The sequence below is a fragment of the Cydia amplana genome, chromosome 6 (assembly GCF_948474715.1).
Source record: "Cydia amplana chromosome 6, ilCydAmpl1.1, whole genome shotgun sequence".
Lineage (NCBI taxonomy): Eukaryota > Metazoa > Arthropoda > Insecta > Lepidoptera > Tortricidae > Cydia > Cydia amplana.
Window position 1 is genome coordinate 16,121,239 of NC_086074.1, and position 25,944 is coordinate 16,147,182.

The 25,944-nt window shown below is 42.9% G+C and overlaps 2 protein-coding genes across 2 annotated transcripts in view; one reads left to right on the top strand and one right to left on the bottom strand.

Annotated features, from left to right (window-relative positions):
• Positions 1-1,226: 1,226 nt before the first annotated feature.
• LOC134648977 (protein downstream neighbor of son homolog) lies at positions 1,227-12,246 on the top strand. The gene is made up of 10 exons (XM_063503648.1): positions 1,227-1,452; positions 1,610-1,725; positions 2,096-2,288; positions 2,764-2,897; positions 3,474-3,699; positions 4,030-4,180; positions 4,688-4,911; positions 7,406-7,609; positions 9,738-9,927; positions 11,978-12,246. The coding sequence occupies exons 1-10, from the start codon at positions 1,369-1,371 to the stop codon at positions 12,154-12,156; spliced, it is 1,701 nt and encodes a 566-aa protein (XP_063359718.1). The 5' UTR covers positions 1,227-1,368; the 3' UTR covers positions 12,157-12,246.
• A 94-nt stretch (positions 12,247-12,340) lies between these two features.
• The window catches only part of LOC134648968 (chromodomain-helicase-DNA-binding protein Mi-2 homolog), a 32,983-nt gene continuing 19,379 nt past the window's right edge, over positions 12,341-25,944 (bottom strand). Inside the window, exons 11-21 of the mRNA XM_063503639.1 lie at positions 25,571-25,694; positions 24,971-25,120; positions 24,332-24,501; positions 23,535-23,709; positions 19,912-23,067; positions 18,447-18,734; positions 17,105-17,299; positions 15,290-15,452; positions 13,577-13,725; positions 12,897-12,948; positions 12,341-12,623 (exon numbers count right to left, since the gene is read on the bottom strand). Of these exons, the coding sequence (XP_063359709.1) occupies positions 12,940-12,948; positions 13,577-13,725; positions 15,290-15,452; positions 17,105-17,299; positions 18,447-18,734; positions 19,912-23,067; positions 23,535-23,709; positions 24,332-24,501; positions 24,971-25,120; positions 25,571-25,694 (4,579 nt within the window). The 3' untranslated portion in view covers positions 12,341-12,623; positions 12,897-12,939. The remainder of the gene's footprint in view (positions 12,624-12,896; positions 12,949-13,576; positions 13,726-15,289; positions 15,453-17,104; positions 17,300-18,446; positions 18,735-19,911; positions 23,068-23,534; positions 23,710-24,331; positions 24,502-24,970; positions 25,121-25,570; positions 25,695-25,944) is intronic.

Genomic DNA, 25,944 nt, shown 5'->3' on the forward strand with positions numbered 1-25,944 from the left:
ACGTCACTGTAACGTAAATAAATCAATTTTAACTATGGAGGCCATTTTTGGGGCATAAATGAGAAAATTAAAAAATAAAGTTTTTCAAACTAGGGTCATTGTGCTAGTTTCCGTCCATGCTCTAGTTTTCGTCCACATGACAAATAAGTAAATAACATATTTGATATTTAATTTGCTACTTGCCAAATACATTTTTTATGTAGATAGATATATTGTGTCGACATTAAGGATTGCATTAAGTCCAAATTTGTGCAGCAATGTAGATTTATATTCAATTTCGTCAAGTGGACGAAAACTAGAGCTGGACGAAAACTGACGCACCTACCCTATATCGTGTTACAATATCAAATGAAAGGGCTCATTGTAAGAATCTCAAATATATATTTTTTATAATTTTAGGATTAATAGTTTCGCAGTTATTCAAGAAAATAGGCAAAAAATGACCCACAGCCCCACCCACCCCTTATCTACGAAACTACTGGGTCTAAAATTTTGTAAAAAATACACAAAATAGTTCTTTACCTATAGATAGACAGGAAAACCTATCAGAAATGTGCAGTCAAGCGTGAGTCGGACTTAATGTACGGAACCCTTGAAACGAGAGTCCGACTCGCACTTGGCCGGTATTTTTCTGAAAACCGCATTAAAATCGGTGCAGCCAAACGCGACATAATCGCGGACATACATACAAACAAAAAACATACGGGTCCAACTGACAACCTCCTTTTTCTTTGAAGACGGTTAAAAAAGATGCGGGGTCTCACGGTCTCAGAAGGACAGAAAACATAGACCGAAATGTATGAAACAGTTACTTTGTGTCGGGATTTCGGGGTTGGTTCGATTGTTAAAATTGCTCAGTACCTATTATAACTTACATAATATTCCCATATGCTGCTTTTTTTTAACCCTGCCATATTATAAATATGGCAGGGTTAAAAAAAAGCATCCTGTACCTACGGCTCGACTATAATCCGGGACAGTAACTGCCAAGTTTAGCCAGCTAGACTATAGGCAAAATGATTAATTATGAAAAACCAAAAGAATAAAATAAGCGAAATTCCTAAAACGCCCACAGAAAATCAACGAAATCTATAAGTATACATTCTATAATTATCTGGCAAAATTTGAATGGATTCAATACTTTTGTCCTGGCAATGGCAACTATGGATGTCAAATGAAATGCCTTTGGCCTGCTTTGGCAACCCAGTTTTTGACAGCCACCAAGAAGATGCGTGTTTCTATTGTTTTATTTATCCGTCCTATTTTTTTGAAATAAAGCGGCGGCTTTTAGTATTCGGCCTAATTAACCATGTTATAACCATTAGTAACAAGTGATATACAGTTAAATCTAATTCAAGGATAAGGAAAATGAACCCGCCTCCATCGCCATGGAAAAGGCCCAGCGAAGTTATGCAGCTGCACAAGCTGAAAAAACGAAAACTAGCCTTACAGGTATAAAATAACACTTTATTTGTTATCTCATAGTCTATTTCATTGTTGTATTGTTTTTGTAAGAAATCTTAAATATTGTTTTTAAAACGTATTATTGTGATGTATAGTTGTATACGCATGCATGTATGTTTATTATTATTTGTGTTATCTAACGCAGGAACGCATGAAACACCCTTCAGTATCATCTAGTGAGGAACCCAGTAGTCAAGAAACCAGTGCCTTAGATTTTTCTAGGCTCCTAGACGGAGACAAAAGAAAAAACCCATTTTCAAAGTAAGTTGATCGTTTCTAGGCTTAATTTACATTGGTTTGCTTCTATCCTATAAGATATTGCCCTTGCGCAGTGTTCTACTTCCTTAATACTCTTCGAACTGAACTCTCCGTCACATGTTTTAGGCTTAATTAGCATACACATGTTATTCATGTAACCTCTTATTTACTTTAAGTAATCATGCCATGACTTGTTTTAACACCCTTTCTATAATAAATCTTATTCAACATGGTACTATTTAACTCAACTCTTATTCCTTCTAACATCAACCTCGTTTTATTACACTGAAGTAGAAAGAGAAAGATTACAAGAATCTTTGTCAATTGAAAAACAGGTCAGTGCTAATAATTTTCTTGTGAATTCTTCTTTCAGGTCAAATCCTCAGCCAACCAAAAAGGCAAAAACCGACTTTGCGGAACTAGATGAATCAAATGACAAAACACTGTTTGCTATTTTAAAGCTACCCGCAAAGATCGAGAAGCCTCCGCAAGAGTTGGACACTAACAAACTTTCTACATTCTCTAATCTATTGCAAAAGTTCACTGCAGAACATTCTGTAGAACCGGCAAGTACCTATATCTTCTATTCTACTCTGCATTCGGTTTAAATTCATTGCAATTGCGTTATATCTTTAAGCGCCACTTGCACCATCCCACTAACCAGAGGTTAAACCACGGTTAAACCGTTAACCCACTGTCAAATTGTACTGGGAACCATGGTAACTCCAGGTTTAACTGGTTAACCCTGGGCTAGTGCGATGGTGCAAGTCGCACTAAGAGGGTTCAAATATTAACTGGCTTTTGCATCAAGATAAAATTGCGCACATTAAACCTTTTTTAATAAGGAGAATCAAATGAAAGCTTTGTTTTCTTTAAACTAGTAGAAAGCTTCTATTGTAACTTAGATAGCATAGTTAATTATGAATGTTTTAAGGCAAAAACATTTTTGTTTCAATTTTATGTAGGGTTGACAAATTGACTAGGTTTTGTTGTTCTTGCTATACTTTATAAATTATACTTATGGATTATCCAAAACTTTAGGAGGTTCCTGTAAAGAAGTGCAAGCACCTGCCAATAGACTGGGCGCTCAAGTCAAAACTTAGGTTAATGTCACCAAAGCCATTTGCGTGGACCGCAAAACTGAAAGCCAGTGAAGAGGCATCCGGGATTACAGGGTATGCAGTTATATATTTAAGAAAGGCAAAGTATTGTTATTCGTTGCATTTCTACTAATGTCATAATTTATCAATGTAATGTTTGTCATGGCATGGCCCTGTCACCCCTGCCAAAAGCCAAAATGTCGACCATAGTCCTCTAACTAGGACCACAATTTTTTTTTTAGGTGTGGCATAGTGGTTATGGCATCTGCCACAAATGCTGGAGAAGCTGGTTCGATGCCAGCCCAGGGCACTGGAGGCCTTAGTAATATTTTTGTTATTGTTTATGTCAACTACACTCTTAAGAATGAGAGCGCCTACCACAAAATTCGCAAATTGCGAGGATCTTTCTCGTTTACTCCAATGAAGGCATAATTAAGAGTGACAGAGAAAAATGCGCCCAATTTCCGAACTTCGATTTTGCGGTTATAGCCCAGGGCATTTTTCTCTGTCACTCTAATTATAGCCCTGTTGATGCGCGGTAGCGTGTCCAGCCAAGTTCAAAGAAAAAGGAACTGGCGACGCAGCAACCGTGTGTAATATTACACGAACCATTTCGAGCTACTTTTGATAACATGCACTGCATTATATCAGGTTCGTCCGCTGCCTCGACACAACCACCTCATCTACTCTAGACACGTCACCGCGGGCGCGCTTCCACCAGACATGCCTGTACTGGCAACACCCGCAACTGCCATGGCTAGAGTTGTTCCCCCGATCATCAGGCCGTGTGTCTGCTACCAGCTTCCTGGCCGGCAATGAGGAAGTCAAGCAGGCACTGCATTCTGAGTGGACCGAGAGCTTCAGATCACTTTTTCAGGTATGAAATGTTTTCTTGATGATACATACTATTTTTGATTGATTCGAATCGAAACATTCGAACTCTTTAGAGCGGTTTCGCACTACGTCCCCGCCCGGAAAACGCGCCTGTGTGACGGAACCTTTAATCATTTGTGTACTATCTAAGAAGGGGCTGGGTTATAAACAATCTATTCCAGCTTAAAACCGATCGTCACATATTTTCTGACTGCACCAAAATTTTGGTCATTCCATTCATCAATGATACAGAAGACAATAATCGTAAAAGTTTTTGTATATGCCCTAAATTTTTCGCATAAAATTGTCCATTTAAAGTGATATTTTTTTTTAGCTGGTACGAGCTCGCCACTGCCCATACTTCTACGTGTGCGCGAACACATTTACGTGCCTATTCCGCGCCGCGGGTCTGTGTGGTGTGTCGGAGCCCTGCGCGCTCATCAGCCCTACCACGAGGGGCTTCAGGCAGACGCTGCGGCAAGAAGGTGAGACTAGAATAAGTTCTTATCAAACTCTACTCTAGTTAGCCCACTAACCCGGGGTTAACCGGTTAAACCGTTAACCCAGTATCAAATTGTACTGGTAACCATGGTAACTCCAGGTTTAACCTTTTAACCCGGGGTTAGTGGGATGGTGCAAGTGGCCCTTAAGGATTAAATTAGTGATGTTGACTTAAGAAAATAACAATATAAAAACGCGTTACAACTACTTGTTTTATGTGCAGATATTTTTGAAAATTGTGATGTGAACATTTTGAGCATCTGGTCCGTTTAGTTACCTCTGAGCTGCTACTGACTGTACAAGCTGTGGACTTAAAAACAGAGCACAACAATTAACCAAGTTATTTTATAAATACGTACAAAACTTAAGAACTAAAACCCGTCCTGAACCATGCCCGGTCCAAAGGTCCCCATCACACTTGCAGCGTTACCCCGCTGTATGGCGATGGAGACCTGTTGGACAAGCCATGACTCAGTTATTTTTCTTCACAGACGTAGAATTCACAATGCCCCTCCGTCCTGACAAAAAGCGGCTAAACACATCAGACGAAGACCGGCCAAAGAACTCCTCGTTCGACAGTTGCTATGATACCATGGACGACACTCATGTGAAGCAAGAGGCTCAAGAGGAGGGGTCGGGCGACGAGGACCCTGATGCATTCCTGTCCCAGCTGGGCTTGGAGACAGCTATGCTCAATAGGATTAATAACCAGCAGGTTTGTGTTAATATTAATTATGTATATGCGAAGAACTCTTCGTTCGACAGTTGCTATGTTACCATGGACGACACTCATGTGAAGCAAGAGGCTCAAGAGGAGGGGTCGGGCGACGAGGATCCTGATGCGTTCCTGTCTCAGCTGGGCTTGGAGACAGCTATGCTCAATAGGATTAATAACCAGCAGGTTTGTGTTAATATTAATTATGTATATGCGAAGAACTCTTCGTTCGACAGCTGCTATGATACCATGGACGACACTCATGTGAAGCAGGAGGCTCAAGAGGAGGGGTCGGGCGACGAGGACCCTGATGCGTTCCTGTCTCAGCTGGGCTTGGAGACAGCTATGCTCAACAGGATTAATAACCAGCAGGTTTGTGTTGATGTCAATTATGTATATGCGAAGAACTCTTCGTTCGACAGTTGCTATGATACCACGGACGACACTAATGTGAAGCAGGAGGCTCAAGAGGAGGGGTCGGGCGACGAGGATCCTGATGCATTCCTGTCCCAGCTGGGCTTGGAGACAGCTATGCTCAATAGGATTAATAACCAGCAGGTTTGTGTTGATGTCAATTATGTATATGCGAAGAACTCTTCGTTCGACAGCTGCTATGATACCATGGACGACACTAATGTGAAGCAGGAGGCTCAAGAGGAGGGGTCGGGCGACGAGGACCCTGATGCGTTCCTGTCTCAGCTGGGCTTGGAGACAGCTATGCTCAACAGGATTAATAACCAGCAGGTTTGTGTTGATGTCAATTATGTATATGCGAAGAACTCTTCGTTCGACAGTTGCTATGATACCACGGACGACACTAATGTGAAGCAGGAGGCTCAAGAGGAGGGGTCGGGCGACGAGGACCCTGATGCATTCCTGTCGCAGCTGGGCTTGGAGACAGCTATGCTCAATAGGATTAATAACCAGCAGGTTTGTGTTGATATTAATTATATGCTAAACACATCAGATGAAGACCGGCCAAAGAACTCTTCGTTCGACAGTTGCTATGATACCATGGACGACACTAATGTGAAGCAGGAGGCTCAAGAGGAGGGGTCGGGCGACGAGGATCCTGATGCGTTCCTGTCTCAGCTGGGCTTGGAGACAGCTATGCTCAATAGGATTAATAACCAGCAGGTTTGTGTTGATATTAATTATGTATATGCGAAGAACTCTTCGTTCGACAGCTGCTATGATACCATGGACGACACTCATGTGAAGCAAGAGGCTCAAGAGGAGGGGTCGGGCGACGAGGACCCTGATGCATTCCTGTCTCAGCTGGGCTTGGAGACAGCTATGCTCAATAGGATTAATAACCAGCAGGTTTGTGTTGATGTCAATTATATGCTAAACACATCAGACGAAAAGCGGCCAAAGAACTCTTCGTTCGATAGCTGCTATGATACCATGGACGACACTCATGTGAAACAAGAGGCTCAAAAGGAAGGGTCGGACGACGAGGATACTGATGCGTTCCTGTCGCAGCTGGGCTTGGAGACAGCTATGCTCAATAGGATTAATAACCAGCAGGTTTGTGTTGATATTAATTATGTATATGCGAAGAACTCTTCATTCGACAGCTGCTATGATACCATGGACGACACTAATGTGAAGCAAGAGGCTCAAGAGGAGGGGTCGGGCGACGAGGACCCTGATGCGTTCCTGTCTCAGCTGGGCTTGGAGACAGCTATGCTGAACAGGATTAATAACCAGCAGGTTTGTGTTGATATCAATATGTATATGCGAAAAACTCTTCCAAATTTTAGTCATCATCATCATCATTAACACATTCAGTGCCGAAGACCCGACTATCGAGTATTTTATGATTTCGTTCCCAGGCCGGACGACCCGATAGTCGGGATCGTGGTACTACAGCTTTGTACGACGAACTTTTTTTGACAGGGCGCGGATGTCTTGTTTGGCTGGGTGGCAATGAATGTGTTAAGGTCCCGCAGCGTGCCAATGCGGCTCATTTCGTAACACCAAGCTAAGTGATCAGGACCGACAAGCGCAACGCTCAGTTTTAAAATAATTTCAATTTAGTTTGGGTTTTTTGAAAGATCTTCCCAGCTTCCTACACTCGTCAGTAAGTTTAGAGTATTCTGACAACCTTTTTTATTTTATTTTGGAATATTTATGTTAAAATACGCAAAGAAGCATGTGTATATAAGGGTGGAATTCCATCTGTCCAATCTCATCTCACTCTCTCTCAAGCAAAATGTGAGACAAACACACATTGGATAAAGAAATTGGATGGTTGGAATACCACCCTTAGATACGTTGCCGTTTCTTTAATTTGAGTTTTCTTCAAGTTATTTCCTGCCTGTGTTAGCGGCTCCATCTTGTCATTGACCTAAAGGGGCCCACTGATTAACAGCCGGACGAAATCGGCCTGTCAGTTAGAACAAAAAGTTGACAGTTCCGAACAACTGTCAGTGGTAAATCAGTGGGCCCCTTTATGGCGCATTTTACCGAATCACTACTTTATTTTCAGGCGCGCATCGTCCACACCGCCGAGAGCAGTGTGGACAGCGCGGCCGAGTCGCTCGTGTTCGCGCGCGGCGCCGACGCGCAAGCGCTGTTCAACTTCCTGCTCAACTGCAAGAGTATTATCGCGGCCACCGGCCCGCTAGCCGGCGTGCCGCCTACCTTACTAGCACCTACTGCGTTTCATGGAGGGACGCTACAGTCGCTTAACGTAAGAAAAAAACCGGCCAAGTGCGAGTCGGACTCGCGCACGGAGGGTTCCGCACCATCAACAAAAAATAGAGCAAAACAAGCAAAAAACGGTCACCCATCCAAGTACTGACCCCGCCCGACGTTGCTTAACTTCGGTCAAAAATCACGTTTGTCGTATGGGAGCCCCACTTAAATCTTTATTTTATTCTGTTTTTAGTATTTGTTGTTATAGCGGCAACAGAAATACATCATCTGTGAAAATTTCAACTGTCTAGCTATCACGGTTCGTGAGATACAGCCTGGTGACAGACGGACGGACGGACAGCGGAGTCTTAGTAATAGGGTCCCGTTTTTACCCTTTGGGTACGGAACCCTAAAAACAATACAACTAGTAATGATACTGATAGTTTGCGCTTGGAGCCGAAGAAGCGCTGTTCAACTTCTCAACTGCAAGTCTATCATCACGGCCACCACCAGCTACGTTAATAGCACCAAAGACAATTTGAAATAGAGGCGTATATGTCAAAGTTAATTTTGTAGCCACAGTACTTTTAGAACGCCATTTAACTTTGATCCTTATTGTTTCAGTAATATGTGTTAAATTTGTTAAAAGTGGCACCATCTACACGAGTATAGGCAAAATTATGGCGCCATCTTTTCGAACATACTAAATTCTCTTTGCTAGCACCTACTGCGTTTCATCATTAGTCGCTCAAAGTATGAAAAACTACTGTATACTGTTCGTAAAATCTGGGCAAACGAGTAGATACTTCGATAGTACTATTCTGAAAATAACCGCTTTATAATACTACTCATTTCTAATACAGCTCTCGAAGAAAAATGGTGGTAGATATGTTTCACACCCGTAGTTGATAAATTTCACTGAGCGTCCTAAGATCCTAAGTCTCAGAAAAAAAAAATAGTCTTTAGTTAACACATTCAGCGCCGAAAACCCGACTATCGGGTATTTTATGATTTCGTTCCCAGGCCGGATGACCCCGATAGTCGGGATCGTTGTACTACAGCTTTATATGACGAAATTGTTGTCGCCTGGTGCGGATGTCTTGTTTGGCTGGGTGGCAATTAATGTGTTAAAGCTTTGGATTCCTCCGAAAACGGTGCCGTCATATAGCGGCCGCAAAAGACGGCCGTCTGGTGGCGACATGTGGAAAGTACCACGGCGTCATAACACACCGTCATCCACCAAGGTCAAAGCGGCAAATTTGAAAAATGTAGGCGCGATGGGATAACGTCCCATAGAAAATTTGAATTTCGCGCCTTTTCCTACTGACAAGATTTGCTTGATCATCTATAATTTACTTGGAGGATGAAATATCATCAGAAGAGGAAAATAATCGTAGTACGGAATCATTTATTCAAATCTCGTGTCATTTATTCAAAATGGCGTCACCGCTATCTAATAAAACGTTCACGAAACTATCGACACCGTCATGACGGCCGTCATCTTAAGCTTTGGATTCCTCCGAAAACGGTGCCGTCATATTACGGCCGCTATATAGCGTTGACTGACGTCACTAGAACGTTGTCTATGTAAACAAGATGGCGCGGTTTCCTAGACGGCGTTACGTTACGTTGATTGCCAACGTAACGTAAGATGACGGCCGTCATGACCTTGTCGATAGTTTCGTGAACGTTTTATTAGATAGCGGTGACGCCATTTTGGAATAAATGACACGAGATTTGAATAAGTGATTCCGTACTACGATTATTTTCCTCTTCTGATGATATTTCATCCTCCAAGTAAATTATAGATGATCAAGCAAATCTTGTCAGTAGGAAAAGGCGCGAAATTCAAATTTTCTATGGGACGTTATCCCATCGCGCCTACATTTTTCAAATTTGCCGCTTTGATCTTGGTGGATGACGGTGTGTTATGACGCCGTGGTACTTTCCACATGTCGCCACCGTAAAGACGGCCGTCTTTTGCTGCCGCTATATGACGGCCGTCATATGACGGCACAGTTTTCGGAGGAATCCAAAGCTTAACGTAACGCTATCTAGGAAACCGCGCCATCTTGTTTACATAGTCAACGTTCTAGTGACGTCAGTCAACGCTATATAGCGGCCGTAATATGACGGCACCGTTTTCGGAGGAATCCAAAGCTTAACAGTATCGTGTTTTATAGGTCCGCGAAAGTGTCCTACACTCGGACAACAAGAAGTACTTCTCAATCGAGCTGCGCGGGCCCATTCTGCCGACCACCGTCCACGCCCTGTTTGACGTACTCAAGCACTCTGGCGCGCAGTTCAGCGCCACGTTCGCGCATCATACGCCTACTGTGGCTTTCTCGTGGGCGGCCAAGGGCATCGCACAAGGTACTTTTGCTATATCATAATATTCATAATCTGAAAACAACTCTATTATGACTATAATAAGGTTGTTACAAAACCAAAGCACGTCGAATGGATATGACGAACAGATATTGCTTTGTTGTTGAAACAGTTTTTACTCAGTGGATTTATATAACAAATTGAATTGAATTTAATTTAATTATCATTTATTCACAAGAACATATGGTACATGGGATGTTACAATAAAGACACTGAACCTCAATACATTCGGCCGTTAGGCATGTGAAAATTAGTTGTTTTAACCTAGTTAACTACTTATTCTAGTGCATGGATATTATTACTTATTTAAATATGTAATAAAAATAATTATAATGTTATATAGTTAAAAATTATAGAACAGGAAGAGAGTTAATACAAAATAAATTTCTATCTTATATGTCGTTATAATATCCCAGTAGTTGACACTGTTCCATATTTTGGCACCTTTATTCATAATTATCGTTAATGAGTAGCGGTGGCAAACTCTGTGTCCATTATTGGTATTAAAATCTCATTGGATCATTGATATAGTATAAAGAACTGGATACCCAATCAGCCGCCAAAAATGGCCCCACAAAAGTGATGTCAAAACAGATCATGCATTACTTTTTCGTTTAGTCTTGTTTGAAACGCTCAAATGTGAAGTTGTCAACAATTACGAAATGTGCCGTTAAAATATGTAAAAATAACAATGATAAAGCAAGGAAAAAGGATGGAATGTATTTCTTTCGGTTAGTTCTTTGGATAGCATTACATAATTTATGTAATCTGGTGGTAATTTTATGGTTTTGAATAAATTAATTTGTTAGTACCAAAGAAGGGATGTCAAGGAACAAAATTCTAATGAGTCGATGTGAGGTCAATATTTTATTTTTATTTTTATATGGAATTCATAAGAAATAATATTATGTTTAAATTGAAGATTTCCAAGAAAACCTATGCGACGTGCAAAGTGGACTGCTATTTAATTATAGCAAGAGATAGGGGTGATGCAGTTTTAAACAAGGCAAAACGGCACTTGTGTGTTCGGCCCATTTCCCTGTTTCCGACATATACACCACCAATAAGGGCTTATATCGACTAACTGTAAATGCTAAACCTGTCGGAACACAGTGACAACCACAGGATTTTTTTTATAAAGTATAGGTAGACTTTATAAAAAAAATCCAATCAGTATCTAAATTTCCCCGTGCACCCGTGCTATGAGTAAATGTAGATCTTAAATACACAGTTATTTAATAAGTACAATTTATTTCAAGGAAATTAGTATTTAAAGACGTATACTTACGAATTAAAAATTTAATTTGTTTGAATTTGAACCACGAATTAATTTTATTTGAACTCCCGATTAAATTAAATTTGTTTTATTTATTACTTCAATTGGTTTTCCTGTACAGTAATACATATTAAAGTTTACCAAAGTGACTCCATTCATTCATTAGTCTCGTTTGACGTTGTTTGACGTAAATACGTTACGTTTAGTGCCATCGGACTAAATTTTTTAACAGTGTTGGTACTTATGTTTGCAAATTTGACACTTAATGCTTACGACATTAAGCTCTTTTCTGTACGAAACATTTATCTTGACTCAAAATTTACGTAAGCGTTTTTATCATCAATGCAAATGGTGCGAAACGTCATTGGGATCCACATTTCTTGACGTTTTTGTTCTGCTTTGTGTGTCTATTTCTTTTATATTAAGTCAGTGCATTGGATGTTTACCTACAGGAAAGGCTTGGTTTCTTTTTATAATTCATCGACATTCAAGCAAAATATTGTCAATTCCCTGTCTAAGAAGGAAAATTCACTTCACTACACCTTACAAAACAAAGTCCCCCGCCGCGTCTCTCTGTTTGTGTATGTTTGTTCGCGATAAACTCAAAAACTACTAAACGGATTTTCATGCGGTTTTCACCTATCAATAGAGTGATACTTAAGGAAGGTTTAGGTGTATAATTTGTTACGGTTTTGTGTAACCCGTGCGAAGCCGGGGCGGGTCGCTACTTGAATAATAACATTGACATATAATTTCCAGACGAGTCCTCGAAAGAAAATGAGCCCAACCACTTTGCCAAAGCCTTCAACAAGGAGAACTTATCCGACTGCGGGATCAGTGAAGAGATGCTGCAGCACTTCTGTTCCTCGGACCCGAGCATAGTCAAGCCGCTGGACAGCGTCAAGTACAACGCCGAAGACAATACGTACACGTGGTGACCTGTTTCGTAATGATTTATTTTTGACCGACTGATTTTGGTGTGAATTGTATTGAAATTATAATGAATGTAATATATTTTTGTACAAATTGCTTTGTTTCTTTTGCAAAATAACTCTATGATTTGAACGTTGCGGGCACACCTTTAGCGTAAGGTGGTTAGGAAAGTTAAATAATACGAAAGTATCACTTAATAATATGATTTATTCATTTCTCATTTTTGGTAAATCAAAAATAATGAATTCATAAAACAAAAATCCACAATCACTTATTACATAATATAATATTATCGACATCATACAGGTCAGGATGAAATAAATAGTATTGTGAGTCTGTCAAAACGTCATAAAATATGTTACCTAACGCATAATGCACTAATCACTATAGTTATCACTTCAACCCAACATGGAACAGGAATCTTGGAAAGCTTACATCTAGAATATTCATCTATTCGACCATCATTTGCTCACTGAAACAAAAAAAGTTTGTTAGAATACTTTAATAGCATAAAAACAAAAAGTTCATTGCCAAACTAAACATAATTACAATAATTATTATTGAAATCTCATTTTCACTTTATTGGTAGGAAAAAGAATTAACATAATATACATATAACAAACAAATACAGTATACCTTAATATTATACATGTTGCATTAATTCTTGGTGTGGTAGTACATTTTTATGAACAGAAACTTCTATTTGCTAATAAAATTTCATATGATATGATTGTGCGATAATTACCTGAAGTTGGCCAATTCGATTGCGGTGGATAAGTTACGCGGGTTTATGATTTCTGTAAAAGAAATAGTTTCATGTTAGCATCACCTATATAATTAGGATACAATCACCCGAAAGTGATAATACTACCTAAATTCGACCCAGCGCTAATAATAAGCCTATAGAGTTTTAACTCGTGCACGCTAACTCAATTTGGGTCGTAGCGACTGTATCAGACATGTGTTACTACGGATTACGGATCAATATGGGTCAAATTGCTTTGCATCAATTTGTTGTATGGTGGGCGTTCGACGGGTTAATATTTAATTATTTATCCAATCTTTCACATCACATTGTCGCCTAGCCTAGATCATAATCGTACCCCATTTAAGTCATATTCAATTTTAGAGTTAGAAAAGTGGCAGTTTCATACTTGGAGGATACAACTAAACGGAGTAGCCATTAACAGGCTTTCCCCTCTGTCGAAAATAGGCGGCCAACGGTCATACACAATGTATGGACTGACGTTTATCTGACATGGCTATTTTTACGTTACGTATACATTTGACGTTCCCCTCCCCCGCAAAAATCGGCAGACTGTTTTGTACAGAAAATTACAGACATGGCGTCTCCGTTTGATTATATCCTCCAAGGTTTCATAAGTCCATATTGGAAAGGTGTAGTAATGAGGTGGTGGTATTTACGCTGGAGCCGGATGTGGCGCTAGCGGGCTGCCCGGGCACGGAGTACTGCGGACGGAAGTTGGCGAAGTTGGCCGCCGCCGCCGCGGCCGGCGCGAACCCTGGCAGCGCGCCCGACGCCGCGAACCCGCCAGGGAACGCCGCCATTTGCGCTGAAACACAAAACGTATTGGAATTAAAACATGGCGTGATTATAGAGGAATCATGTACTTAGAAGAATACATATCTTTAAACCGCAAGCACATTTTGCGTAATCATAATCATAATATTTATTGATAATATAAATTACATGTCACATTTTATACAGTGTATAAAGATTATATTTAAGTATTAATTTTCACTACATAATGTAGGTTGTATTTAATATAGTACATCTACCTAAGTTCCTAAATTTTAAAGAACTCTTTATGGTCGTAGAACGCTTGCTCGACTAACCAATTTTTAAATTTGTTTTTAAATATTGCTACGCTTTTGGCAACTACTATTGAATCCGTAGCAGTCGTAGTCCAAAATCCCAACAAATTTTGGCCATATTAAGAAAATTTTACAGCAAATGAGAGCAAGTTCCCGAAATCTTTCCATGGGGAACTTTGGAAACTTGCCGATGGAACATTAAGTTACTCGCAATAAATGCTTTATTAGCTTGTTTTCAAAACCACCAGATGCCTCCTAACCTCGTTTTTGATAAAGATACAAACAGCTCAGGTAAGTCGTAGTCGAAAATCCAACAAATTTTGACCACATTAAGAAAATTTTACAGCAAATGAGAGCAAGTTCCCGACATCTTTCCATGTGGAACTTTGGAAACTTGCCGACTCGTTATTCGTCGTATAAATGCATTATTATCATGTCTTTAAAACCAACACAGATGTCACCTAACCTCGTTTTTGATAAAGATACAAACAGCTAAGGTAGGCTAGTGAAGTAGTGAGCTTAGGATCAAGATCCAATTCTCATGATGGAAGTGAACAGAGGCCCTACAACGAAAATCGATACTTTATCTCCCTCTCTACTTATCGCTCGAATAAGCGATAGAGAGACAGGCCCTGGGGCCCATTTCTCAAACGGTATTAGACTAATATGATTAGTCCACGAACTGTCAAATCGTATGGGTTACCACGGAAACACACTAATAATATTAGACTAATACCGTTCGAGAAATGGGCCCCTGGTAGCCATTGGTAGGCCCTCAGCTGTTGACTGTCCATATACTTAGGTCATACTGAAAATTCCTGGACTGGCCACTTAGAAAAAATAAGTTTTCTCATATATCAGAATCCAGAAACTTTCAGTATGGCCCACGTACAATGATTACATACCCCAGCCGGCGAGAGCAAAAATGCGTTGACAGCTTAATAGTGCGAGGACACACACTTTGGTCGATGTCGATAAAAACAACACGATGTACTGGACCACCGTTATGATATGCAGAAGTATTAATTATTGTTGTAAACAAAATTAAAACCAAGTGTTTGTATTTATTCAGTTTAAAATTGTTTTAGGGTTATTCTTAGAAACGCGTGGAGGTATCAAGTTGAAATAAATAACAAATACTAATGGCTCAGTTAAAAAAAAAAAATTGTGCTTAATTAAAAGTCGACTATTCTATCGACATCCATATGTCGATAGAATAGTCGATATTTAATTAAGCACTAGGAGCAGACGCATTTTTGCTCTCGCCGGCCGGGGTATGCAATGAATAGTGAGGTTAGTTACCGGCGGGCACGGGGTTGCCGGCGGTGGCGGCGAGGCGGGACAGGATGGAGCGCTCCGACATCTGCAGGCGCTGCGCCACCGGCGGGATGCGCGCCAGCGTGGCCGGCAGCCGCGACACGTCCGACTTCATGTCCGACAACAACTCCTCTAGCTGGTTCAGCACCTGCACACCACAATACTACATTACTACGGAAGCTGAGAACATAGGGATTGGTAGCCAAGTGGATACGAGGCTGGTGATCCTTTGAGGCTAGTTACGTGCGCTAAAGCTTTGGATTCCTCCGAAAACGGTGCCGTCATATTACGGCCGCTATATAGCGTTGACTGACGTCACTAGAATGTCTATGTAAACAAGATGGCGCGGTTTCCTAGACGGCGTTACGTTACGTTGATTGTCAACGTCGTAAGATGACGGCCGTCATGACGGTGTCGATAGTTTCGTGAACGTTTTATTAGCAGGCATCGGAGTTTTTGTCGCATGGTAAGACTAATAGCAAGCTATGGAGTCGACATTTGCCATAAATGTAAACTCTTATTCATACTCATACTCATGATTAATTTTATTTAATATGAGAACAGATTACTAAATAGTTACTACGTATATAAGTTTAATTTATTAAACCTCATTTGTTGCAATAAATGTATGTTTCAATTGGGCGACTTGTACTTCACAACTCAAGCACACTATAGCAGATTTTTTATAGTCATATTGTAAATCGTTGTATGCCTCTATCCATGCCAAAATTGCAGCTATTTCTGGGTTAGGCATAATAATTAATTATGGAATATTCCTCAACGTATTTACCACATACAGATATAAATAACTACTACGTTTGCAATCACCAGTGATTGACACATGACAAATACTAATCAATTTTATCAGCGGTCAGTACCCACATGACATTAGGTCTTTCGCAGCGATGTAGTTTGTATAGTTGTATGTTAAAATAGTTGAAGTTATGAATTCATAATGTAATAGAAAAATATTTTTTTATATAATTCGACTAAGATAATATACACGACCGACCGCTCTAAAGGCATTTTAAGATAAATTAAATAAATGAGTATGAGTATGAATAAGAGTTTACATTTATGGCAAATGTCGACTCCATAGCTTGCTATTAGTCTTACCATGCGACAAAAACTCCGATGCCTGTTTATTAGATAGCGGTGACGCCATTTTGAATAAATGACACGAGATTTGAATAAATGATTCCGTACTACGATTATTTTCCTCTTCTGATGATATTTCATCCCCCAAGTAAATTATAGATGATCAAGCAAATCTTGTCAGTAGGAAAAGGCGTGAAATTCAAATTTTCTATGGGACGTTATCCCATCGCGCCTACATTTTTCAAATTTGCCGCTTTGACCTTGATGGATGACGGTGTGTTATGACGCCGTGGTACTTTCCACATGTCGCCACCGTAAAGACGGCCGTCTTTTGCGGCCGCTATATGACGGCCGTCATATGACGGCACCGTTTTCGGAGGAATCCAAAGCTTAAGCGGCCACTTTACTGGTATTGAGGCCTTCACGTGTGTCAATATTCATTGCCGACGTATCTCACTGAAGCTATCATAACATGATGGTGCGCAACTTATTATCAAACGTTTGACATCAATAACCGCAAATGTAACAAAATGTTACGAGATTACGAAAGAAATGAACCGATGTTTGTAAGGGTAACATTCCATTTCTGACCGCAGCTGCACTACTGGTACGGAACGCGTCGCTGTTACTGTCAATTTCCATAATAAAATGAACAGTAGTGCAGCTGCGGTTGGAAATGGACTGTCACCTTAAAGCACGTACCTTGTGCAGCACGGCGTTGGCCGGCTTGTTGCCCGCGAGCGACTCCTTGCTGAGGTGCTGGTGGGACTCGGCGAGGCACTCCACCTCGGCGAAGCGCGCGTTCAGCGACATGGCGGGGTGGTTCGGGTCCTGCGTGAGGTTCAGGTACGCCGCTCGCCGGAGTTGCTCCTCGATCACCAGCGCTTGCTCCAGCAGCTAAGAAAATAAATAGAATATTAATAACTACGGTTACATAAAACTAGACTTATATCAGATATTTTGAAAGCGAACAGCCGACGCGCACGAATGAGGGTAGACCGAGCGCGGTCTACACAATTTTGACACCCATCCGTGTTAAGCTTTGGATTCCTCCGAAAACGGTGCCGTAATATGACGGCCGCTATATAGCGTTGAATGACGTCATTAGAACGTTGTCTATGTAAACAAGATGGCGCGGTTTCCTAGACAGCGTTACGTTACGTTGACTGTCAACGTAACGTAAGATGACGGCCGTCATGACGGTGTCGATAGTTCCGTGAACGTTTATTAGATAGCGGTGACGCCATTTTGAATAAATGACACGAGATTTGAATAAATGATTCCGTACTACGATTATTTTCCTCTTCTGATGATATTTCATCCTCCAAGTAAATTATAGATGTTCAAGCAAATCTTGTCAGTAGAAAAAGGCGCGAAATTCAAATTTTCTATGGGACGTTATCCCTTCGCGCCTACATTTTTCAAATTTCCCGCTTGGACCTTGGTGGATGACGGTGTGTTATGACGCCGTGGTACTTTCCACATGTCGCCACCGTAAAGACGGCCGTCTTTTGCGGCCGCTATATGACGGCCGTCATATGACGGCACCGTTTTCGGAGGAATCCAAAGCTTTACCCGTGAACAAGATGCATGTAACTGCGGCGAAATATCGGGAGCTCAAAAACAATACAAAAGGTAATCACGGTTCATATCCCGGTCGATATAAGTCTAGTGAAACTAACCGTGAATCATTCAAAACTGTCAATGGTTACATAATATTCCAAGTTGTTCTGCTAAAGATTATAGGCATATTTGACAATTCTATCGAAAAGCCAATAATCGTGACGCCAGATCGCGTATAATTTACACTAAAAGGACTCGTAAATACCAAGAATTTTGTACATTGACCTATCCGTTCCTATCTCTATCGCACACTCATAATTATATTGCTGTCCCGCTATACGAGATCTGGTGCCACGATTATTGGCTTCTCGTCCTCTTAGCGTCCATACTTTAGTATCTAATTCTTGATCTGCAAGATCCCTCTTGAACGGGTTATGAACAATGGCCTAAATCCGTAAATTATATGCAGTGAAGTCCTCACCTTAAACCTCCTCGCTAGGAACTTGTTCTTGATCTCAAGGAAGTTTCCTTTGCCGACGTCCATCTTGAAGGGCTCGTTGATGATGGCGAAGCGCAGGTCGTTCTGTATGTCCTGCCAGCGGCCGTAGCCGTGCGTGACGATGCCCGCCAGCAGCCAGTAGTCGTGGCGGCGGTGCCAGATCTCGTACTCGCGGCCGGGCGCCGCGGCGCGCTCCTCGTTCAGCCAGAGCGTGTGCAGCTCCGTGAAACCGCCGTCGGCGATGTTGAACATGAACTTGCGTCGCTCCACCTGGGTACATCAATGAAATAGTGTCAAGAAACTTATTATTTTTCACCTCAGCAGCTCGAACAAGGGTACTTTGCTACTTAAAAACAGTGAGCAAAATCGCATTTTGCTCACTGAGTGAGACAAAATGAGCAAAATGCGACTTTGCTCACTGTTTTTAAGTAGCAAAGTACCCTTGTTCGATCTGCTGAGGTGAAAACTTAATTGTTGGTATATCTTAAGAAAACATGAGTGAATAGAGGTAAGTGATGAAGATGGAATACATTTTTCGGGTTGTCTAATATGTTCTCACCGCTGAGGTGAAAAGTTTTGTGAACTACACGAGATCAAAGTTATTTACATTTCGTGCGTTTTTGAGTCCCTTACTACGCTCAAGATTCTAAATTAGATTAGATAGTATAGAATCTTTTGCTTGCACGGGACTCAAAATAAGCACTCGAAGAAATATCAAACTTTGATCTCTTGTTGCCCAAATAACTATTGTGCGACAGCCCGCTTTGAACGAAGCTTGTGCTAAATGCGAGCTAACAAAATTAAACCAGTTGTTCTGCGAAGCGACTTCCACAAATCTAACTTCTACTGAGCGCTTCAGGTAGGTGATTGCTCAGAATTTACACGCATTTTTGAGATGATTTGAACCCTCTGTCTCTATACTCTATAGTTTACTATATCCCCATGTTTATATCAGCTTAGAAGCCGAGAACCGCGATTGATATTGCTTCGCATGTTGTATCTATTTGCGAGACCTTTCTAATCGCTATTGGATCTGAAATAAAGTTAAAACATTATGTGTATGGAGGCATATTCTGATCTCTGATGTAGCATTGAATGTATTGTCTAATGAAGGCTAACTACACAGTAAACGAGTTCTTTGATTAATGAAAATACCTATAAAAATACATAACTGACACTGACTTCATTATTAATTTATTGTTTTTAATTAATTATTAATGTTTTCAATTTTAATTTATTCTATGTACGGACTTAATTTGCTATTGTATTATTTTTTGAACTGATATTTAATTGAAGTTTTATATACCTACCATGAAATCATTAATTGTAATGCACTTGAATCCCATTGTAAATATGAACCCATGTTGACAGTGTATGATCAGTACCAATAAATGAATATATATATCTATCTATCATTAGTTTGAAAAGTATGTTCTACTTTACTAACCTTGAGATCGTCCTCCTCCTTGACCAGTACGACATCATCATCGTCGTCGTCCTTCTTCTCGTCTTTGCTCGGTTTCTCGGAGGCCTCAGAATCCGCCTTCTCGCTCTTCTTATCCTCCTCTTTCTTATCCTCCTCTTTAGGCTCCTCCTTAGGCTTCTCCTTCTCGGCCTCCTGAGCCTCCTCTTTAACCTCCTCCTTCGATTTTTCCTCCTTAGGAGGCTCCTCGTCGACGGACATGCGACGCTCCGGCTCGGGTTTAGCCTCGACCGGTTCTTCCTTAGGAGTGTCTTTTTCTGCAGATTTCTCGCGCTCCTCCTTGTCGCTGGTGTCCATCGGCTCGTCTTTAGGTTCCTTGTCGGATTTCTCCTCCTTAGGCGGGTCTTCCTTTTCTTTGTCGGTGGTTTCGGCAGCGGGCGCGGTCGCCGCCGCCGGCGCTGGTGACGGCGCGGCGGAGGTGATGGGCGTGGCGGACGAGGGCGCGGGGCTCGGGGCGGCGCTCTCACCGGCGGTTCCCGCAATCTTCACCGGCTCCACCGGTTTGCGGATCAGTTCCGGCATGCTGTAGTAGCCGTTGATGTGCTCGAACTCCTGCACCTTCTTCCTTATCAGGCTCATGACGCCGATCCTCGTCAGCACGTGCTGCCGCGACAGGCCCTCGCGAGGCACGCCGTCGGCGAACGTTTCCGCGTTATCCGCGCCGGGCTCGCACAGATGCCGCATGAACAGGGACACGTAGGCCTTGAAGTTCCTCTCGGACTTGCCTCGGAGATCGCGCACTAGCCATTGCGAGTTGAACGCGTCCTGGGGCGGCATGCCGTATCGCATGATGGCGTTGAGGAAGGACTTCCTCTGGCGAGCGTTGAAGCCGAGGACTTCCATGTTTCCTCCGACGCGAGCGAGCAGCGGCGGCAGCGGTCGGTCGCGCTCCTCCCGCCTCTCGAGGCGTCGCTTGCTGCGGCGACTGAGCAGATCTCCGTTGTCATTCTTCTCGTCGAAGTCGTCGTCTTCCTTATCGTCCTCGCTGCCCTGGGAGAAGTCCGAGTTGTAGTCGGAGCCGTTCTCCTGCCACGTCGAGTCCTCCCTGTTTTCTGTTTGCGCGACGCTGCCGTCGTTGTAGTTGACCTGTTTGCGCACTCGCTTGCCTTTGCCGAGGGTGCGCGCCTGGTCTTCCTGGTGCTGCTCGTAATGGTGCCTGAGCAGTTTGATCCAGTACGCCGGGTCGGTGTTCTCGGCTTCCTGTTTGATGATTTCCGTGTCGACTTCCTCCTCGTTTTCACCTTCCTTTGTGGAGTAGCTGGCCACTTTGAAGGAACTGAGATATTCGTTGGCCCACGATTCCTTTGATTCGATACCCTCCTTCGATCGATCGAGCAGGTCTGATACTGCTTTATCGTCGTAATGGATGGCTTCTTCTTTGCCCTCCTCTTCTTTGAATAACTCTTCGGTACCGAATCGGAGAATATCGTCCAACTCCTGTTTGGTAAAGTTGGCGCCCTTGCCGCCCATGCCGGGTCGCACGACCAAGTGGGTCAACATCATCTTCCTCTTGGCGACCTGTGTGACTCGCTCCTCGACGCTGTTGCGCGTGACGAAGCGGTAGATCATCACTTTGTTCGCTTGACCGATACGATGCGCACGGGAGAACGCCTGGATGTCGTTGTGAGGATTCCAATCGGAGTCGTAAATGATGACAGTGTCGGCGGTGGCCAAGTTGATACCCAGACCACCTGCTCTCGTGGACAACAAGAACACGAACTGTTGGGCGCCTGGAGCGTTGAACCTATCGATGGCTTCCTGACGGGTGGGTCCAGTGATGCCACCGTCAATTCTCTCATACTTGTAACCGGCGCCTTCTAAGAAGTCTTCGAGGATATCCAACATTTTCGTCATCTGTGAGAAAATAAGAACTCTGTGGCCTTGCTCCTTGAGTTTCTGCAACATTTTAGCCAAAAGAACGAGTTTTCCTGAAGCTTTAATCAGAGCAGACGTGTCGTAGTTTCCGTGGGCTCCTAGCGGCGCCTCTTCCGCCGCCACGGGGAAGAGATAAGGATGATTGCAACATTTCTTCAAATCCATCATCACGTTCAACAGAGACACGGTCTGACCTCCACTCCTCGGGTTTAGAGCTTCGTAATTCCTCGTCAAAATGTATTTGTAATATTTCTTCTGCATGGGAGACAGCTCGACGCGCACGATGAACTCTGACTTGGTGGGCATGTTCTTCAGCACGTCGGCTTTAAGTCGTCGCAGCATATGCGGCCCCAGCATTTCGTGAAGCCTCTTGACTTGCTCCTCTTTCGAAACGTCCGCGAACTCGTTCTGGAACGCGGCGAGATCGTTAAATTTGTCCTTGTTCAAGAAATTCAAAAGATGGAACAACTCCTCGAGGTTGTTCTGAAGGGGAGTACCGGTGAGCAAAAGTTTGTAGTTGATGTGGTAGCCGGCGAGCAGCCTGAAGAACTTAGACTGGTTGCTCTTTAGTCTGTGGGCTTCGTCGACGACTAGCACGGCCCAGTCGATAGAGCCGAGACACGTAGCGTCGATAGAGACCAATTCGTACGAAGTGAGCAAGACATTAAATTTGACCTGAGACTTGATTTTGGACGGTCGGCCGCCTCTATTAGCGCCATCGTCGAACGTCAGCTCGTTCTCTCTAATGACCGCTCTCGAATCCTTGTCACCGACGTAAGTGATGCAGTATAGATCCGGCGCCCACAGTTCGAATTCTCTCTCCCAATTGATGATGGTGGAAAGAGGGACGGAGACCAGGAAGGGCCCCTTGCAGTGTCCCTCCTTGAAGAGGGAGTAGAGGAAGGTGACGGTCTGGATGGTCTTGCCGAGCCCCATCTCGTCGGCGAGGATGGTGTCGATGCCCTGCCCCCAGGAGTAGCGCAGCCAGTTGAGCCCCTCGAGCTGGTAGGGGTGCAGCTGCATGCCGGTCTCGTAGACGAAGGGCGGCTGCTCCTCGTACTTCTTGTTGAGGTTGGTGACGGGCTTGTCGGGTGGCGGGCTGTACTTCTGGCCGGCCACCTTCACCTGCTGGCCGCTGCTGCTCTCGTCGTCGTCGATGGGGTCGCGGGTCTTGCTCTTGCGCCCGGCCTTCTTGCCTTTGCTTCCCTTCGATTTGCCTTCCGAAGTAATGTAGGAACGCATATCCTACAACGAAAAATACGTTAGTAAAAATGGCCGAAGCGAAACTGAACTCCTCTATTCTCTAACGCTTAAAATAAAAAACCGGCCAAGTGCGAGTCGGACTCGCGCACGGAGGGTTCCGCACCATCAACAAAAAATAGAGCAAAACAAGCAAAAAAAACGGTCACCCATCCAAGTACTGACCCCGCCCGACGTTGCTTAACTTCGGTCAAAAATCACGTTTGTTGTATGGGAGCCCCACTTAAATCTTTATTTTATGCTGTTTTTAGTATTTGTTGTTATAGCGGCAACAGAAATGCGTCATCTGTGAAAATTTCAACTGTCTAGCTATCACGGTTCGTGAGATACAGCCTGGTGACAGACGGACGGACGGACGGACGGACAACGGAGTCTTAGTAATAGGGTCCCGTTTTTACCCTTTGGGTACGGAACCCTAAAAATCTGTTTGTGAATGGAATGAACGTACTAACCTGATAATACTCGACGGCCTGCTTGAGGCCCACGATGTCGGCGTGCTCGGACTCCCACGTGGCCTGGTCGTAGGACAGGTCGCGCCACTTCACCAGGAAGTACGTGGTGCCGTCGCGGCTCGTGCGGTGGTTGATCACGCGGTGCACGATCAGCCATTCCGGCTTCACGCCGTATCTGAACAACAAACGTCTCAATTCAAACCACTGCTTTGTCAGGTCAGGTAACGTTTTGGCCAAATTGCCAATGCGCCGCTGGTCCGCCATTACGGCCCAGCGACGGCGGCCATAGGTTCCCACCAGGGATGTTGCGAACATCCGCATCCGCAACCGCGGAACTTCCGCATTATTTTCAACATTTGCATCTGCATCCGCATCCGCATAAAATCGATGCGGAGCTTATGCGGATGCGGATGTCGAACAAGTCGGTCCAGGAACGTCTTAGCGGCGGCCGAAGTGCTAGGTAATTTCGTCATTACTTATAACGAAATCGTCTAGATCCAGAAAAGTCGGCCAAGTTACTGTTTATTAAATATAACGCACCTATATTCTTGCTCAAATACTAAACGCTTCGTTTTTTTTTAATAAAAAAATACTAAAAATGTAATAATTGACGTTTTCTAAGTACTTAATCTTGACATCCGCATCCGCGGATGTGAGCCTTTAAAAATCCGCATCCGCATCCGCGGATGTCAAAAAATCGGCATCCGCAACATCCCTGGTTCCCACCAAAGGTCGGGTCGCTGTTTTGCGGTTGCTCCGTGTCGTATTTGCGCATGTACACATCCTTGTCTACTCACCTGTAGTATTTCTCCTCCAGTACCTTCTCGTCGGAATCCTGGCCCTGCTTGCTCTTGATGCGCTTATATCGGCCATCTTGTTCGTCAAGAGGCTCTTCTAGCTTCGGCGGTTCCTCCGTGTCGTATTTGCGCATGTAGTAGCGATACATCAGTGGATGGAACACGTCCAACTGTCAACAATATGATTCAATTAATCAATGGTAAAAAAAAGTTGTGTTGACTAACTATAGATGGTCAAGCAGATCTTGTCAGTAGAAAAAGGCGGCAAATTTGAAAAATATAGGCGCGAAGGGATATCGTCCCATAGAAAATTTGAATTTCGCGCCTTTTTTTACTGACAAGATTTGGTTGACCAGCTATAAACATCATGTCACTGACAAATGTAATCAAAATTAATATAATCTTCTATGGCAACTACGTTATTTCAACAACGTTTGAAGATCCGGTTACCACAAAATGATCTCTTTCTTTGACAAATGTTTTATACCATGTACACCTTTATTTGCCAAAATTTGCGGTTTTATATGGAAATTCAACAAGCTATCAACAATAAAGTGAGAACAGTCATCAATAACTTACCGGCTTCTATTATATGGATATAAGGTTCAATATCGCTTGTTCTAAGATGTTGGTACATACCTGCAGTTCTGAGATCCAGCTACAGTGCCAGTAGGAGCGTTCGAGCCACTTGACGAAGAACTCTCGCTCGCGCGGCGCCTTGGACTTGGCCGAGTGCTCCTTCCAGCGCCATGTTAGGATCTTGTTTACTTTTCCATCTATTGGAGGACACTGCAGATAAAAAATAACATGTCACAAATTTAATGGATGAACGATATATATTTAAGATATATTATTAGGTGATAGAACAGTAAATGATGCAAGGTAATTAAAGTACATTGAATCATATAAACATAGCTAAGAACCACAGTAAGGAAAACCGTATCGAAATCGGTCCATCCGTTGATGAGCTACGATGACACAGACAGACAGACATTCATGACAAAACATACAACACCCCTCTTTTTGCGTTGGGGGTTAAAAATAGACCCGTAAATTGTAATTTAGCAGATTATTGAGGAGTGACTAATTTCTATGCGAATCCTTCACACATTTGGGTTAATCATAATCATCCGCTCAACCTTATTCCATTTTCTTGGGAAAGCACTTCCTTCCCTTTCGCAGTCTCTCAAACAGTTCATCCGGTCCGGTGCAAGGAAAACCTTGACAGAAATGACTCACACTGCACCGGGGACATTTCCATTCCCCGTCAGGCACCTCCTCGAGCGGTGGGTTGAGACAGAAGCGATGGTAGGCCGACGGGCACGAGTCGCAGCAGAGCAGCTCGCCGCCGTCCTTGCAAATTCTGTGTAAGATCAAACATTACTTTTAAGTAAGAATAGAAACCCAAGGGTAATTTTAATATCAAAACTTTGTTAATGACTAATTAATCTTCACATACAACAGTTATCACTATGTCAGAGGGCTGGTATTGCAGGCAGGCGTGGCTCACTCCGCGATTTCGTCGCGTCGCTACAAGTACCTACAAGTACATGCGGCCCACACCAATTTTGATGTTTAGCCAAAGGACACCTGTTCGTGGTTGCGCCACCTAT

What these genes read in the sequence shown, in the direction of transcription:
- LOC134648977 (XM_063503648.1), top strand. Translation starts at nt 1,369, where the DNA reads ATGAACCCGCCTCCATCGCCATGGAAAAGGCCCAGCGAAGTTATGCAG. An exon ending in GAGGCATCCGGGATTACAGG is followed by an intron (nt 2,898 to 3,473) that starts GTATGCAGTTAT and finishes GCATTATATCAG; the next exon opens with GTTCGTCCGCTGCCTCGACA. An exon ending in GCAGACGCTGCGGCAAGAAG is followed by an intron (nt 4,181 to 4,687) that starts GTGAGACTAGAA and finishes TTTTCTTCACAG; the next exon opens with ACGTAGAATTCACAATGCCC.